This window comes from Monodon monoceros, unplaced genomic scaffold, assembly GCF_005190385.1.
Source record: "Monodon monoceros isolate NGI ecotype Baffin Bay Population unplaced genomic scaffold, NGI_Narwhal_1 Super_Scaffold_20, whole genome shotgun sequence".
NCBI classification, from domain to species: domain Eukaryota; kingdom Metazoa; phylum Chordata; class Mammalia; order Artiodactyla; family Monodontidae; genus Monodon; species Monodon monoceros.
In genome coordinates this window covers 28507643-28524613 of record NW_021703777.1, presented here as the reverse complement: position 1 = coordinate 28524613, position 16971 = coordinate 28507643, and the positions used below count along the sequence as shown (strand labels likewise).

General features: G+C 37.3%; 1 protein-coding gene across 1 annotated transcript in view; it reads left to right on the top strand.

Moving 5' to 3' along the window:
* IQCM (IQ motif containing M) overlaps positions 1 to 16971 on the top strand; it is a 334844-nt gene that overhangs the window by 140627 nt on the left and 177246 nt on the right. Inside the window, exon 9 of the mRNA XM_029234688.1 lies at positions 4481 to 4615. Within this exon, the coding sequence (XP_029090521.1) occupies positions 4481 to 4615 (135 nt within the window). The remainder of the gene's footprint in view (positions 1 to 4480; positions 4616 to 16971) is intronic.

The window sequence follows — 16971 nt, the reverse complement described above, 5'->3', positions numbered from 1 at the left end:
CTGGACTAACTGGGCATCCATGTGTAAAAAAATAAATCTAAACACAGACTTTACACACTTCACAAAATTAACTCAAAATGGATCATAGACCTAAGTGTAAAATGCAAAACTGTGAAACTCCTAGGAGGTAACATAGGAGAAAACCTAGATGATCTTGGGTATGGTGACATTTTAGATACAACACCAAAGACATGACTCATTAAAAAATTAATTGATAAACTAGACTACATTAAAATGAAGAACTTTTGCTCTGTGAAAGACAGTATCAAGAGAATGGGAAGATGAGCCACATACTGAAAGAAAATATTTGCAAAAGACATATCTAATAAAGGACTGTTATCCCAAATATATAAGGAACTCTTAAAAGTCAACAATAAGAAAGCAAACAACTTGATTAAAATATGGGCCAAAGATCTCAGCAGAGACCTCAGCACAGATAACAAATAAGCATAGATATTCCATGTTAATGGATAGGTAGTCTCCACATCATTTGTCATCAGGGAAGTGCAAATTAAAACAACAAAGAGATACCACTACACACCTATTAAAATGGCCAAAATCCAGAACACTGACAGCACCAAACGCTGGCAAGGATGTGAAGCAGCAGGCACTGTTATTCATTGTTGGTGGGAAAGCAAAATGATACAGCCATTTTGAAAGACAGTTTGGTGTTTTTTTACAAAATTAAATGTACTCTTGCCATACAATCCAGCAATCATTCTCCTTGTTGTTTAGCCACAGGGGATTTATGTTCACACAAACCCTACACATGGATATCTATAGCAGCATTTTCATAATTGCCAAAGCTTGGAAGCAACCTTCCAAGCTTTTCCCTCCATTAGTAGGTGAATGGATAAATAAACTGGTGCACCCAGACAGTGAATATCATTTCGTCATAAGAAGAAATGAGCTGTTAAGCCATGAAAAGAAATGGAGGAATCTTAAGTGCATATTACTAAGTGAAAGAAGCCAATCTGAAAAGGCCACATTCTGTATGATTCCAACTATCTGACATTTTGGAAAAGGTGAAACTGTGGAGAAAATAAAAAGATCGATGGTTGCCTTGGGTGGGATGGGCTGGGGGAAGAATGAATCAGCAAGCACAGAGGAGTTTTAGGACCATGAAACTACTTTGTACAGTGATGGATACATGTTATTATACATTTGTCCAAACCCAAAGAATGTACAACACCAAGGTAAACTATTGGCTTTAGTGATTATGATGTGTCAGTGTAGGTTTATTCTTGATAACAAACGCACCACTCTGGAGTTGGTGCATTGATTAATAATTGATAATGGGGGGAAGAGTTATGTTTGAGTGGGGGGGTAAAGGATTTATGAGAAATTTCTGTATCTCCTTCTCGAGTTTGTTTTAAACTTAAAACTGCTTTTGCATGTGCAGACTCAGTTCCTGGAGAAAGAAGGCAACAGCCAAGAAGCAGAAACATGATGGGTGGGTGAAGATTGGCCCCTGCAATCTGGGGGACATGCTGGGGGTCGGGAAGTTCAGCAAAGTGAAGGCCCATAGAAACTTAGAATCCTGAAATTGGAACATTGGAGAGGAGACTGTGAGTTGACTTCTGATAGGCTATGAAGGATGAGACACAACTTCAAAAAGCAGAAAACTCTAGGAGCTGGAACATAATAGCCTGGGAGCAAGAAGTAACTCCCATGGATGTCACTGTGTGAGGGCACAGGGAGTAAGTGATGCTCATACAAGGTGAACATTTGCTTGGTTCCCTGTCATCATTGTGTTCCATTTAAGAATTCTTGGATGGGACTTCCCTGGTGGCACAGTGGTTAAGAATTCACCTGTAGGGCTTCCCTGGTGGTGCAGTGGTTGAGAGAACTCCTGCCGATGCAGGGGACACGGGTTCAGGCCCTGGTCCAGGAGGATCCCACATGCTGCGGAGCTGCTGGGCCCGTGAGCCATGGCCACTGAGCCTGCGCGTCCGGAGCCTGTGCTCTGCAACGGGAGAGGCCACAAGAGTGAGAGGCCCACGTACCGCAAAAAAAAAAAAAAAAAAAGAATTCACCTGCCGAGCAACTAAGCCCGTGCTCCACAACTACTGAGCCTGTGCTCTAGAGCTCACGAGCCACAACTACTGAGGCCGCATGCTGCAACTACTGAAGCCCACATGCCTAGAGCCCATGCTCCACAACATGTGCACCGCAATGAGAAGCTCAGCCACTGCAATGAAGAGTAGCCCCCGCTTGCCGCAGCTAGAGAAAGACTGTGCGCAGCAGTGAAGACCCAATGCAGCCAAAAATAAATAAATAAATAAATTTATTTTAAAAAACCAACAATGGCTTTTGTAACTTTTCTTTAAAAACGAAATAAAACTACAACAACAAAATGATCCGAATAAATTATATTTAACTGGAATCAGCAACTTATTGCCTTATAAAGTAAAAGTGCTACATTTTTGGTAGTTTCAGCTAGTCATAAAATGTTTATTTTATAGTGGACTGTAAGTTCCATGAAGACAAGAACTGTGTCTGTTATGTTCATTAATACATACCCACTGTTAACAAATGCTTGGTTTATCAGAAGGGCTCAAAAATATTTTTTGAAAGGATAGTTTTCATTAAGCTTATTAATTATGCTAAAATTATGTACCAAAGGTATTTATCAATAACCAGAATTCTTTGAGTTAGAATGCCTCCTTTTTGGTGGCTAGAGGTTGAGGAAGGAATAATCCAGAGAGAGAAAGAGATTCTATGTAAGTCATAGAATCAGTCATAGAATCATAGAACTCAGATCAGTTTCCCCAGTCCAACAGCCTGGTTTCTAGAGAAAAAAGCAGGAAGGAGCAAAGTATTTGAGAGATGAAAAGGCAGGAAGAAGAAGGCAGAAAGAGAAAACAAGTAAGAGAGGCAGAGAAAGAGAAAACTCTTCTTTCATTAGGAAACTGCTGGGGCTTCTTTTACTTAATCCTTTAAAAAGTGAGAGGGAGTGCAACTAACTTATTTGGGGAAATACTGTTAGCAGAACGGAGAAATGAGTCAGGGAAGAGATGGAAGGAAGGAAAAGGTGCATCATCCATCCATCTAACCAAAGGTGCCCACATGGTTACCATGTGGGCAACCAGAGCTTAATCCCTCTAGGGAACAGTGTAGCCATCTTGCCTCAAGTGCTGTGTCTTTACCCACCAACTCCCCCAGTCAGAGATGAAAAGCTGCTCCAATGGGAGCCTTGATCGCCTGGCACTTCTGGCTTGCTGCACAGGTAGGCAGAGTGGAGTCCTGCAGCCAGAGGGACCCCTTAGGCAATGAAATGCAGGTGCTGGAAATTTAAATCAGATTAGCATGCACAGACATGTAAGGGACAAGGCAATATGAATGGAGACACCAACAGCAACTGCTCTAGTTTGCTTGTTAGAATAGAGAGAAAAAATCATAGAGATATTAAATAGACATTTATGTTTATTTTCTGCTGTGTTTCAGAATCTGGAATAGCTACTCGTATTCAGGCAATCACTAAATGTTTCTTGAACTTGTTGATGTCTTGTGACTGTCCATCTCAACTGAATGAGTGGATGAGTGAATGGATAGAAAATTGAAGTCTATATGGTTGATTGTCAGGATGATACATTAACTTCTGTTAGAAACCACTCTGGTGCCCTTTGTCATTGGGAGCCCGTATTTCAGAGCTAAACCTGTGCTGAGGACAGACCCTGTCAACTTGTAAGTGCTGATTAACAATCAGCTTTATGGGGCTAATCCATATACTTTAGAATCGAGACTCAATTTCACCTTTTTGAAACAAAAATAAAATGGAGAACTACACTTACAAAACGCGTGCATCAGTTCTCTTGGTCATTATCTAAACCCTGTCTAATGCCAAGTATGGGAAATAGGTGAGGGTTGTCCCGACTGAATGATTTTCTGGGGAAGCCTTGAGCCAGGAGTGACAAAAGACATTAAAGTAGGAAGTAGGAATGCATGAAGTTACCAAAAAGTAGATATTTTAAGGGCAAAATCAGCAGTAGAATAAGCAGTCCAATGTGGAATCACCAATTCAAGTAAACAGTTAGAATGTGGGTAGAAGTCAAAAAGAGATGAAAAAATTAGGGAAACTAATCAAAACTAATAAAAAATGAATGCTGAAATGGGTCAACAGAAATCAGGCCCCCAGAAGCCCTGAGCTATATCTTACGATGTGGTTTGAACGTTGATATATGTAGAGTCTATGGACAACTGTCATGTAAACCAGGCCAGAGGATGCCAGTGTTCTCTTTGGGGAAGCAAGACCAAATTTCCCTCCTTTGGAGTTGGGGAGGGAGAAGCATGCCCACTTCCTCTGCCTGCCCCAGGAGGCTGACATGGTCCTACTCCCCTCATGGAGGCTTATCACCAGACATCAAAATAAAACTGGAGTGAAAGTGTCTTCAAATCCAGATCCCACTTTCAGGTGGGGTGTATACTTGATATGTTATTTACAAAGAAAATATTTTATTTTATCTTTTTTTCCTTGTAGTCTATGAAACAATGTTTGCTAGAAGAGAAGATTGGCAAGGATTAGAAAGAAGTGAGCTCCTTAAGTACTTCAATGACTGTGGTCATTTCCCAACGCACCAGCAAATTGATGAGGTTTGGGACCTGGTCCATAGAGGTATTTTCTCATTTCTTTTTTTGCTTTCTCCTTTCTTTCTTTCCTCCCTGTTTTCCTCCTTTGTTCTTTCCTTCCTTCTCTTACTTTCATTAAACTTGTCTTATAAGTCCCTTTTTTTCAAATTTTCAAAACCTGATTTTAATATATATGAAAGAAGAGATTAAAAGAACAGGTTAAAAAAAGTTAATACGGTAAAATTATTTTTAGAGAGGTAGAAGAGATTCTTTAGCTTTTTAAGCTTTTAATGTATTTTTGATACAATATAAGTTATGTCAGGATATATTTTAAACCACCATGTATTTTAAATACTGATGCTAAAATGATTTCTGCTGAATAGATTTGGTACCAAAGAATATAGTCAAGTTTAAATGTTTAAACATTATCAGTTATTTCAATACAATAGATTTTCACAGTTAGAAAATCATTTCTTTTCTGAACAGTCAATAAGTGAAATGATAATATTGTTTTTGTATGGGAATATTTAGTAAGTTAACTGGAGCAACATTTCTCCATTCTCTAAAGATTAGTAATGGAGTGGAAATTGTCACCAAGGTATGGGAAATCTCAATGAATTTTCCTTAACTCCTTAAGATTCTTCTCATCATTTCTTTCTGTGTCCACACTAATGCTACGGCTGGCTGCCATGTTTAAAGATGATGAATGATGTACCCGTAATTTAATTGAGAGGAAAAGATAAACAAGCAAAACAAAATATTTCAGGATCTTTTTTTTTAATAGAGGTGAAGGGCCCACATACCAGTAGGAAGGTATGATTAATGTCAGAGTGACAAGGTTGAAGCTTCATTAAAGGTTGAAGTTCTCTTCCTTTGTTAGTTCTTAGTGTAATTATCTAATTCTTTACCTATGTATGGACTTTGCTTTGCCACTGCTGAATCCCTAGTACCTAGAAAAGTTTTCTAGACTCTTGGTAAATATTTGTTCACAGTCTGGAGAAGCATCCAGATCATGTTGGATGTTTAAGCAAATTTTTCCTGATGACAAAAACATTAAATATTTATTATAGAAAATTTGGGAATATAGAAATATATAAAATTACTAACAAATAGCAATTAACATTGGATGTTCATCATTCCCAGTTTTTTTCTGTGCATATAACATTTTTATGAAAATTGGAGTTTTCTAAATATTTGAAAATCTACTTTTTTGCTTAACAATACTCATTAATTTCCAAGCCATAAGTATCTTTTACAACATTATTTATGATAGAGTAATAACCTATCATAAGGGTATGATGTATTTACTGTTTATATTTAAATTCTTACCATTTTTCTTTATAATAAATAATAATAAAATTTTAAAAATTGAATGCAGCAAAATAAAATCAATTAGGGATTTCAGAAACTTATACTTCAGAAACTTGGTAATTTAAAATATGTTTTTCTTCAAATTAACAGTTTCATAGTGATATTTTCCTTCACTGATTATTTTGGAGTATATCATAAAGGCTTAGGTTTAGGGCATGGCTTAGTATTAGCTTGCCTGGATTTAATTCCTGGCTTCAGCACTTATTAGCTGTATGTCTTTGGACAAGTTATTTATCTCTGCTATGCCTTACTTTATATATATGTAAAAGGAAGATAATACTCTCTAAGTCATTGGGCTGTTATGAGATTAAAATGAAATAATTCATGTAAAACATGTGGCCCATTATAAGTGCTCAATAAGTGTTTGCTATTATTATTATTAAATAATTTTAAGTATACTTAGATAATTATGAAAATTAATTTTCATAATTTTTATTTTGAAAATGTTAAAATGTTGGACCTAATTGTTGAATGACGTATTTCTATAGAGATTTTTGTATTGAATGTTATCAACTGGTTTACACCCATATCATCTCTTGCTTACCATAATGACCTGTGTGCTAGAGAAGATGATATGCTCATTTTTGTTCATTTTACAAATGAGAGAACTGAGACTTAGAGACCTTTTTAAGTCATTAGGAGAGCAGAAACTATCCCTGGTCTCTTCAAGTCAAGTTCAATGCTCTTTCCATTTTACTATATGGAGTAAAATTTAAAAGTTCAGTGTTACAAAAGCATAATTAGATAGATGGTTAAAATATTCTTGACAGAAAGTATTGCCTTTTATTGATCTTTCACAGACTAGATAATGCCTTGCAATATAGTAGGTTTTCTGAAAATGATTTACTCTATTAAATTTCTTATTAAAACTAGAATTTTCAAAAGAACAGTTAGTGTAAAACATACTGTTTTTATTATAATGCCTAAAATTGGGAAGCTTTCCTTTATAGAAAGAAGCCACTCTAACATAATTTTAAATATATATCCAATTATGCTGCTACATCCAGTTCAAAAATTCTAGTGGTTTATAAGAAGCTTTAATTTAAAATGGAGAAATTCTAAAATAATGGAAAGAAAACAGAAAATTTATGGGAAGTGGAGCTAAATTAATGTTTTCTGCTTGCTTCTTCTAAGAGAATCTGATTTTATGCATTTTGGATTGTCAATCTTCTTCATTCATACTGACTTATTTGATTGTGGATAATAGCTCCAGATGTGCAACCTACACATTTTTTCATCCAGTAGAATATTTCACCTAACCCATAGGTACTTAATTACACTGATTAACTTCATCAGTGTATGACACCAAGTAGGTCAAAGTTCCAAAACTGTCTGTATGTGTTCAGGTATTTTTAGCTTTTTTTTTTTTTTCCATTTTTTTTCTTATCACTATGGTAACAAAAAATTGTGACTGAGGATGTGATTTTTGTCTGAAAATCTTCCTTTGGGATAATGAAGCCCCTTCAGACTACATGTAGTGGCTGATCTTAAAAGCTGAAGACTATGCAAACATGAGAACCTTTACTTGATATTCATTTACATCTCAACAAATGAAACTAATAACAATAGGATGGCATATCTCAAAGGAAACAAAATCATAATCTGATTCTATATTATCTATTCTCATATCTAACTAATTTTAGAAGTTTGAACTTTGAAGGTTTTCCAGTGTTTTCTCAACACATAAATAGAACTTTTAGTTTGTTTTCTGCAATTGAAATGAACTCAACAACGAAGACAAATCCACTTTCACTGTGGAGCCCTAGACAAAAATGTTAAAACCCGAAATACCCTCTGCATCTGAAGAAACAATGGTCTGAGATAGGATATGAATTATTTCAGCCTCCCTGACTAGTTGGTGGCAAACTGTAACTGTATCCTGGGCCTCCTGCTCCTCAGGGCACAGCTTTACCCACTACAAGCAGACAACACTGGATTTTCTGTTATTTTCTCAAGATATGGCTTTATGTTATTAAATGGACAGCATATAATGAGTTTCCCCTAAAATTGTTTTCATATGAACAAACTGTCTAATAATAAGATTTTAATTTTTTTTTTGTGGTATGCGGGACTCTCACTGTTGTGGCCTCTTCTGTTGCGGAGCACAGGCTCCGGATGCGCAGGCTCAGCGGCCATGGCTCACGGGCCCATCTGCTCCACAGCATGTGGGATCCTCCCGGACCGGGGCATGACCCCGTGTCCCCTGCATCAGCAGGCGGACTCTCAACCACTGCGTCACCAGGGAAACCCTAATAATAAGATTTTGATTAAGCATAGAAGGGATTAAAGAGGACTAAAAAAGGTAGTATTCTGGGGCATAAGAAATTTTAATGATAAAAGAATGAAAGGAGATTGGTTCAAGATGGCAGAGTAGAAGGATATGCTCTCACTCCCTCTTTTGAAAACACCGGAATCACAACTAACTGCTGAACAATCATTGACAAGAAAACACTGGAACTCACCAAAACAGATACCCCACATGCAAAGACAAAGGAGAAGCTGCAATGAGAAGGTAGGAGGGGTGCTATCACAATAAAATCAAATCCCATAACTGCTGGGTGGTTAACTCACAAACTGGGGAACACTTATACCACAGAAGCTCACCCACTGGAGTGAAGGTTCTGAGCCACACGTCAGGGGGTCTGGCAATGAGAGGAAGAATTCCTAGAGAATCAGACTTTGAAGGCTAGCGGGATTTGATTGCAGGACTTCAGCAGGACTGGGGGAAACAGAAACTCCACTCTTGGAGGGCACACACAAAGTAGCGTGTGCATCGGGAGCCAGGGGAAGGAGCAGTGACCCCATAGGAGACTGAACCAGACCTACCTGCTAGTGTTGGAGGGTCTCCTGCAGAGGTGGGGGTCAGCTGTGGCTCACCAAGGGACAAGGACACTGGCAGCAGAAGTTCTGGGAAGTACTCCTTGGTGTGAGCCCTCCCAAAGTCTGCCATTAGCCCCACCAAAGAGCCCGAGCTCCAGTGTTGGGTCACCTCAGGCCAAACAACCAACAGGGAGGGAACCCAGCCCCACCCATCAGCAGACAAGTGGATTAAAGTTTTACTGAGCTCTGCCCACCAGAGCAACACCCAGCTCTACCCACCACCAGTCCCTCCCATCAGGAAACTTCCACAAGCCTCTTAGATAGCCTCATCCACCAGAGGGCAGACAGCAGAAGCAAGAAGAACTATAATCCTGCAACCTGCAAAACCTGCAAAACCACATTCACAGAAAGACAGACAAGATGAAAAAGCAGAGGGCTATGTACCAGATGAAGGAACAACAAAGAACCCCAGAGAAACAACTAAATGAAGTGGAGATAGGCAACCTTCCAGAAAAAGAATTCAGAATAATGATAGTGAAGATGATCCAGGACCTCGGAAAAAGAATGGAGGCAAAGATCGAGAAGATGCAAGAAATGTTTAACAAAGATCTAGAAGAATTAAAGAACAAACAAACAGAGATGAAAAATAAAATAACTGAAATGAAAACTACACTAGAAGGAATCAATAGCAGAATAACTGAGGCAGAAGAACGGATAAGTGACCTGGAAGACAGAATGGTGGAATTCACTGCTGTGGAACGGAATACAGAAAAAAAATGAAAAGAAATGAAGACAGCCTAAGAGACCTCTGGGACAACATTAAACGCAACAACATTCACATTATAGGGGTCCCAGAAGGAGGAGAGAGAGAAGGGCCCCGAGAAAATATTTGAAGAGATTATAGTCGAAAACTTCCCTAACATGGGAAAGGAAATACCCACCCATGTCCAGGAAGTGCAGAGAGTCCCATACAGGATAAACCCAAGGAGAAACACGTTGAGACACATAGAAATCAAATTGGCAAAAATAAAAGACAAAGAAAAATTATTGAAAGCAGCAACGGGAAAATGACAAATAACATATAAGGGAACTCCCATAAGGTTAACAGCTGATTTCTCAGCAGAATCTCTACAAGCCAGAAGGGAATGGCATGATATACTTAAAGTGATGAAAGGGAAGAACCTACAACCAAGATTACTCTACCCAGCAAGGATCTCATTCAGATTCAATGGAGAAGTCAAAAGCTTTACAGACAAGCAAAAGCTAAGAGAATTCACCACCACCAAACCAGCTCTACAACAAATGCTAAAGGAACTTCTCTAAATGGGAAACACAAGAGAAGAAAAGGACCTACAAAAACAAACACAAAACAATCAAGAAAATGGTAAATGGAACATACATATCGATAATTACCTTAAACATGAATGGATTAAATGCTCCAACCAAAAGACACAGGCTTGCTGAATGGATACAAAAACAAAACCCATATATATGCTGTCTATAGGAGAAAAACTTCAGACCTAGGGACACATACAGACTGAAAGTGAGGCAATGGAGAAAGATATTCTGTGCAAATGGAAATCAAAAGAAATCTGGAGTAGCAATACTCATATCAGATAAAATAGACTTTAAAATAAAGAACATTACAAGAGACAAGGAAGGACACTACATAATGATCAAGGGATCAATCCAAGAAGATATAACAATTATAAATATATATGCACCCAACATAGGAGCACCTCAATACATAAGGCACCTGCTCACAGCTCTAAAAGAGGAAATTGACAGTAACACAGCAATAGTAGGGGACTTTAACACCTCACTTACACCAATGGACAGACCATCCAAATAGAAAATTAATAAGGAAACAGAAGCTTTAAATGACACAATAGACCAGATAGATTTAATTGATATTTATAGGACATTCCATCCAAAAACATAAGATTACACTTTCTTCTCAAGTTTGCATGGAACGTTCTCCAGGATAGATCACATCTTGTGTCACAAATCAAGCCTCAGTAAATTTAAGAAAATTGAAATCATATCAAGCATCTTTTCTGACCACAATGCTATGATATTAGAAATCAAGTACAGGGAAAAAAACGTAAAAAACACAAACATGTGGAGGCTAAACAATACGTTACTTAATAACCAATAGATCACTGAAGAAATCAAAGTGGAAATCAAAAAATACCTAGAGACAAATCACAATGAAAACACGACAATCCAAAACCTATGGCATGCAGCAAAAGCAGTTCTAAGAGGGAAGTTTATAGCTATACAAGCCTACATCAAGAAACAAGAAAAATCTCAAACAATCTAACATTACACCTGAAGGAACTAGAGATAGAAGAACAAACAAAACCCAACATTAGCAGAAGGAAAGAAATCATAAAGATCAGAGCAGAAATAAATGAAATAGAAACAAAGAAAACAATAGCAAAGATCAATAGAACTAAAAGCTGGTTCTTTGGGAAGATAAACAAAATTGGTAAACCATTAGCCAGACTCATCAAGAAAAAGAGGGAGAGGACTCAAATCAATAATATTAGAAATGAAAAAGGAGAAGTTATAACAGACACCACAGAAATACAAAGCATCCTAATAAACTACTACAAGCAACTCTATGCCAATAAAATGGACAACCTGGAAGAAATGGACAAATTCTTAGAAAGGTATAACCTTCCAAGACTGAACCAGGAAGAAATAGAAAATATGAATAGACCAATCACAAGTAAGGAAATTGAAACTGTGATTAAAAACCTTCCAACAAACAAAAGCCCAGGACCAGATGGCTTCACAGGTGAATTCTATCAAACATTTAGAGAAGAGCTAACACCCATCCTTCTCAAACTCTTCCAAAAAATTGCAGAGGAAGGAACACACCCATACTCATTCTATAAGGCCACCATCACCCTGATGCCAAAACCAGACAAAGATACTACAAAAAAAGAAAATTATAGACCAATATCACTGATGAATATAGATGCAGAAATCCTCAACAAAATAGTAGCAAACAGAATCCAACAGCACATTAAAAGGATCATACACCATGATCAAGTGGAATTTATCCCAGAGATGCAAGGATTCTTCAGTATACTCAAACCAATCAGTGTGATACACCATATTAAGAAATTGAAGAATAAAAACCATATGATCCTCTTAATAGATGCAGAAAAAGCTTTTGACAAAATTCAACACCCATTTATGATAAAAACTCTCGAGAAGGTGCACATAGAGGGAACCTACTTCAACATAATAAAGGCCATATATGACAAACCCACAGCAAACATCATTCTCAATGGTGAAAAACTGAAAGCATTTCCTCTAAGATCAGGAACAAGACAAGGATGTCCACTCTCACCACTATTATTCAACATAATTTTGGAAGTCCTAGCCATGGCAATCAGAGAAGAAAAAGAAATAAAAGGAATCCAAGTTGGAAAAGAAGAAGTAAAACAGTCACTGTTTGCAGATGACATGATACTATACATAAAGAATTGTAAAGATGCCACCAGAAAACTACTAGAGCTAATCAATGAATTTGGTAAAGCTGTGGGATACAAAATTAATGCACAGAAATCTCTTGCATTTCTATACACTAATGATGAAAAATCTGAAAGAGAAATTAAGGAAACACTCCCATTTACCATTGCAACAAAAAGAATAAAATACCTAAGAATAAACCTACCTAAGGGGACAAAAGACCTGTATGCAGAAAACTATAAGACACTGATGAAAGATATTAAAGATGATACCAACAGATGGAGAGATATACCATGTTCTTGGATTGGAAGAATCAATATTGTGAAAATGACTATACTACAAAGCAATCTACAGATTCAGTGCAATCCCTATCAAATTGCCAATGGCACTTTTTACAGAACTAGAACAAAAAATCTTAAAATTTGTATGGAGACACAAAAGACCCTGAATAGCCAAAGCAGTCTTAAGGGAAAAAAATGGAGCTGGAGGAATCAGACTCTCTGACTTCAGACTATACTACAAAGCGACAGTAATCAATACAATATGGTACTGGCACAAAAACAGAAATATAGATCAGTGGAACAGGATAAAAAGCCCAGAGATAAACCCATGCACCTATGGTCAGCTAATGTATGATAAAGGAGGCAAATATACAGTGGAGAAAAGGCAGTCTCTTCAATAAGTGGTGCTGGGAAAACTGGACAGCTACATATAAAAGAATGAAATTAGAACACTCCCTAACACCATACACAACAATAAACTCAAAATGGATTAGAGACCTAAATTAAGACTGGACACTATAAAAGTCTTACAGGAAAACATAGGAAGAACACTCTTTGACATAAATCACAGCAAGATCTTTTTTGATCCACCTCCTAGAGTAATGGAAATAAATACAAAAATAAAGAAATGGAACCTAATGAAATTTAAAAGCTTTTGCACAGCAAAGGAAACCATAAACAAGATGAAAAGACAGCCCTCAGAATGGTAGAAAATATTTGCAAATGAATCATCGAACAAAGGATTAATCTCCAAATTATATAAACAGCTCATGCAGCTCAATATTAAGAAAACAAGCAGCCCAATCCAAAAATGGGCAGAAGACCTAAATAGACATTTCTCCAAAGAAGACATACAGATGGCCAAGAAGCACATGAAAAGGTGCTCAACGTCACTCATTATTAGAGAAATGCAAATCAAAACTACAATGAGGTGTCACCTCACACCAGTTAGAATGGGCATCACCAGAAAATCTACAAACAACAAATGCTGGAGAGGGTGTGAAGAAAAGGGAACCCTCTTGCACTGTTGGTGGGAATGTAAATTGATACAGCCACTATGGAGAACAATATGGAGGTTCCTTAAAGAACCAAAAATAGAATTACCATATGACCCAGCAATCCCTCTACTGGGTATATACCCAGGGGAAACTATAATTCCAAAAGAGACATGTACCACAATATTCATTGCAGCACTGTTTACAATAGCCAGGACATGGAAGCAACCTAAATGCCCGTCAACACACGAATGGATAAAGAAGATATGGTACATATATACAATGGAATATTACTCAGCCATAAAAAAAACATGAAATTGGGTCAATTGTAGATACGTGGATGCATCTAGAGACTTTCATACAGAGTGAAGTAAGTCAGAAAGTGAAAAACAAATATCGTATGTTAACGCATATATGTGGAACCTAGAAAATGGAACAGATGAACCGGTTTACAGAGCAGAAATTGAGACACAGAAGTAGAGAAAAAAACGTATGGACACCAAGGAGGGAAAGCGGCGGGGGTTGGGGATGGTGGTGTGATGAATTGGGAGATTGGGATTGACATGTATACACTGATGTGTATAAAATGGATGACTAATAAGAAAATAAATAAATAAACATTAAAAAAATAACGCAGAATTATCAGAGGTAACATGTTACAAAAGCCTTATTTTTAATTACTTCTAAAAAAGAAAGGACTTCCCTGTTGGCACAGTGGTTAAGAATCCGCCTACCAATGCAGGGGACATGGGTCCGATCTCTGGTCTGGGAAGATGCCACCTGCCACGGAGCAACTAAGCCCATGCGCCACAACTACTCAGCCTGCGCTCTAGAGCCTGTGAGCCACAACTACTGAGCCCCCGCTCTCTGCAACTAGAGAAAGCCCATGTGCAGCAATGAAGACCCAACATAGTCAAAAATTAATAAATAAATAATAATAAATAAAAAGAAATTTAACACATTCTTATCATAAATCATTTTGAAAATGCATACAAAAAGCAAAGATGAAATGAAAAATACTGACAGTTTTATGATTCAGAATGACTAGAGGTCAACTACAGCAGGTAGCCAGGTCTTTTAAAGATCTCTTAGTGCCTGCATAACCATTTGGGGAAAGTGTCTGGCAATCTGTCTTCTTTTTTAAAATATATTTAATAAAAATGTGATCACACTATGTATTTATGTTGCTGGTACAAATCTCAATCCATGAACTCACTGTTTCTCTATAAGGAGTTAATTTTTATTTCTAACCTCCATCCATTAAGCTTTAATTTCAGTCAGTTTGGCTTTTCGTTGTCTTTTTATGAGGTTGTGGCCAGATAATGATGGCGGGCTATGTAGCATGTGGCGTGTCCTCCTGTCCCACTGATCTGAAATATCTGCTCATTTATCTCTTATCAAGTGTGTTATGTATACTGTTAATGCCAATGGGTGTTGATTTTTTTCTTACCTCTTCAAATCAGTTTAGATTCCTTTGATGGCTTGTTATGTGGAGAAAATGATTCTCATTTTAGACATATTGATATTGGTTAGGTCTTCAGATCCTTGTCATGATCCATTTCAGTAGAGCTTATGACGTATAGGTCTACATTTATTCACTAGAGGAGGACAAAATGCTCAAAAATGTGGAGGCAGGTAAATGAATATAATTCCTAGCACAAAATCGACTTATCAGAAATGAAGCAATAAAGATGATTAAGGCATGTGGTCAATATTAGGAAAGTCTGGCACCCATACTGATGACTGAACAACAGGAATAGTCTTTCTACTATCACTTCCACTTCACCAGTGAGTCCAATGAATTGTACTGCCATGAAGTTTTTTTAGCAGGATTTAAGTATTTTGTTATGCAACACTGGATAGCTTGAGATGTGTTTGACGTTTGTCCCACCTGCTCTGAGGGATTACTGCTAAGGTCCCCTGAATCTACAGACTCTTTCTGTGCATTACAAAGATATAAAGGTTTTGTCAGTGGTGTAGTGTAACCCTGTATAAAAGGATGCCACTTTTTTCTCCCTGGTACTTTAACCGATATTCTCTAATGCTTTCAGCCATGTGAAAGGTACAAGCACTTTCTCTTCTCTGATGGATAATTTCTGGTATAAGTCATAAAGAGAAAGGCAATGCATTAGAGCATATTATATGGATGTCTTCCTTGGTTGAGACAATCCAGAATCTTTTTTGATAAAATTGTTGTTGCAAATATATTCAACAAAGATCTTCTAAGCACTTAATATGTGCTATGAAATGTAATGTGGTTCAAAGGTTTCAGTCTCCATAATAACTGGAGGGACATGCACATATATAACCGGATAAATACAATGTTGTAAATGCTTACACATTCACACATGTATCAGGTGCTAAGATGATACAGATATTAATTATGTCTTAAGTTTGGAAATCAGGGAAAGTTATAGAGTGTATTTAAGACTTAGTCAATCATTGTAGGATGAGTTAACTAGATAAAAAAAAGACCAAGGTTTAACGCATAAGGGATTGTGTGCAAAGCAAATTAGAATTTACAGGGTTTCTGGTAACACTGAATAGAGGAGACGTGTCTGCTGGGTGGGTACCTGGAGAGGGCACGATGTTACTAAAACTGCTGACTAAAAGATGCCAGATCATTCACTGAGATCTAGTTGATGGGGGCTGCTTTTCCCTATAGGATTCTTCTTATTTTAAGTCCCTTATTCACCTGTCATCTGCCTATTGAAAATGGATGTTTCCAAATGCACAATGCAAATTAGATTTTGGATATAAATCAGTTTGTGACAGTAGGAGCTATTTAAACACTTTTCCCTAGAGCTTGAATACCCCTGAATAAACTGGAGACCAAACCCTAGGGGCAAAGAGCAATCCTGAAAGGTCTGACTCTCCTCACCTTGCTTCAGCTACCTAATCCAAGCAGCTGCTCCTAAAATTCTGCCTGCTTTCTCCTCTAACACTTTTAAAAGAGAGTTCTTGACATTTTGTCTCATCTTACATTATTTAACACTGCTAATATCTTTTTTTGACCCTATCCATGGCTGTGCAAAGCCTGTGAAAGCCTATGCTAATGATATGCCCTGGGAATGGTCATTGCCTGTGGAAGACTTTCCCCTTTCCCTTCTTTTCTATCCTACAGTCACATGAGTTGTTACTCGGATTATTAGGTTACCCTAATTAGCCATTCTGGGTTTCTTTAAAACTTTGAGTCTTTTATTATTTGGGTTGAAATATTTGTACCATTGTTATATAAGCTGCACAGAGAATCTGATTAAATTGTGTAATATTACTTAACACCAGCTATTCTTCTAAAGCCTGTCTGTTTTCTTTAAGTAGAAAATAACCATCTTTAAGAAACAGCAGGAACAGCAGGGGTTTGAGAGTAGTGTAACTTCAGTAAAGGTATAATTACTTTTATAAGTCTGTTAGAGAACAAGGCTTTAGGCTTCTTTTGTTAGATCATT